Below are 1,746 nucleotides of genomic sequence, written 5' to 3' on the forward strand. Positions count from 1 at the left end.
AAAGGTGGAGGTGGAATTGTTTTTAGTTTTATTACTATTATAGCACAGTTTATATATCTTTTTTTGGGGGGGGGACGCCCTCGTCACACGAACCTGTCACCACATATTACCGACCGTTGCAGTCCCAAAAACTAGAGAGAAAGTAAGAAAGAACGAAAATAAGAAAAACATTATAGAAGGATCCAAGTACTGACCTACCATTATTACTGTTATCATTAGTAGTAGTAGTAGTAGTAGTAGTAGTAGTGGTAGTAGTAGTAGTAGTGGTAGTAGTAGTAAACGGTAGCACTTTTGCTTACAAGAGTTTGGATATATTACATCGAGTGAATTGTTTTATACTTTCTAGCACCGAGAAAACCGCAAAAAAAAAATCATATAAAAGAAACAAGTTATAAAGATTACATTATAAATTATATTAAAAATGTAGATGCAGGAAACATAGATAGATATATATATATAGATATATATATTTATATATATACATATATATCATATAATACATATATATATATACACACACATATATTTCTACAAAGACAAACCACCATACAAACATATATATATATATATATATATATATATATATAGAATTTATTTATCTTAGACGGAATTTCTGAAGTAGATACCACATACTTTGTAACAGTTATTTATATAGACAAACATTTATTCAAGCACATACACATATTATATATTTTTAATATATATATATGTGTATATATAAATTATATATTATATATATTCAACTTCAAAGTGACTCTATCGGAGATTGACCTACCTCTTCCAATGGTTTCTTCATATCAAGTCAATCCACGTAAGTTAAGTTCTTTTAGTTCTTTCGGTGCCAACCAATTTCTTAATCTCTCTCTCTCTCTCTCTCTCTCTCTCTCTCTCTCTTTCTTCTTTGGGTGCGGTATTTATCATATTTACTTTTAGCGGTCTAGCCCTTCATAGTTTTGTTGCTCCACCCTTAACTATATACGTGTATATATATATATGTGTGTGTGTATACATATATGCATATATACATACATGTGTGTACATATAAGTATATGTATGTATATACATATATATACATATCCAAATTGAAGGAATGGAGCAATAACGTTTTACAGCTCATCGAACTTCGATATGGGTGAAACCTCCAACTTTCTACACCAATAAACTATTATTGTTCTTGAAATTTTTTTTTTTTTTTTACTACGGGCTGCTCGAAACTTACTAACTTTCTCCACCTAGATCCTTGGATCTAACAATTATAAATCAATACACACAAACACACACACACACATATAGGTTTCATGATGCAAACAGAAAAAAAAAACAGAGCTCAAAAGCATAAGTAAATATATGTTTGTTATTAAATAATCGGGAAAAGTTTAAGCGTTCCTGAAAGGCCGAGTGCTTCGTGCGCTGGGACTTATCACTTGACATGTGCATATATGTATATATATATATATATATATATATAGATGTATGTATATATATATATATATATATGTATGTATGTGCAGAGTTATTATTGAGGGATTATCAATCCAGGCAAAATGCTTTATGAGCTTTCGGTTTGTACACCGGGCTAACAATATTGTTTAGATTATTATTATGACAGGGTCCAAGGTTAGAGTTCATCACCATTCGATATTGTGAACCCATGGTTGTTTTCCAGTTATACTGCTTGTTACATTGAGTGATATGCCTTACTTATACCTTATCTCTCTCTTTTTCTGTCTCTCTCTCTTTATATAT

General features: G+C 30.4%; 1 protein-coding gene and 1 long non-coding RNA gene across 10 annotated transcripts in view; one reads left to right on the forward strand and one right to left on the reverse strand.

Annotated features, from left to right (window-relative positions):
* The window catches only part of LOC106874846 (uncharacterized), a 719,848-nt gene that overhangs the window by 566,426 nt on the left and 151,676 nt on the right, over positions 1–1,746 (forward strand). Inside the window, exon 1 of one of the 9 annotated variants that reach the window (XM_014922735.2) lies at positions 641–811. The exons of the other annotated variants lie outside the window; for them this stretch is intronic. Coding sequence (XP_014778221.1) covers positions 784–811 — 28 coding nt within the window. The 5' untranslated portion in view covers positions 641–783. Of the gene's footprint in view, positions 1–640; positions 812–1,746 lie in introns of those variants that run through there. 9 annotated transcript variants of the gene reach the window in all.
* The window catches only part of LOC106874847 (uncharacterized), a 44,056-nt gene that overhangs the window by 40,188 nt on the left and 2,122 nt on the right, over positions 1–1,746 (reverse strand). The gene's annotated exons all lie outside the window — the stretch shown is intronic.

This window comes from Octopus bimaculoides, chromosome 7 (assembly GCF_001194135.2).
Source record: "Octopus bimaculoides isolate UCB-OBI-ISO-001 chromosome 7, ASM119413v2, whole genome shotgun sequence".
NCBI classification, from domain to species: domain Eukaryota; kingdom Metazoa; phylum Mollusca; class Cephalopoda; order Octopoda; family Octopodidae; genus Octopus; species Octopus bimaculoides.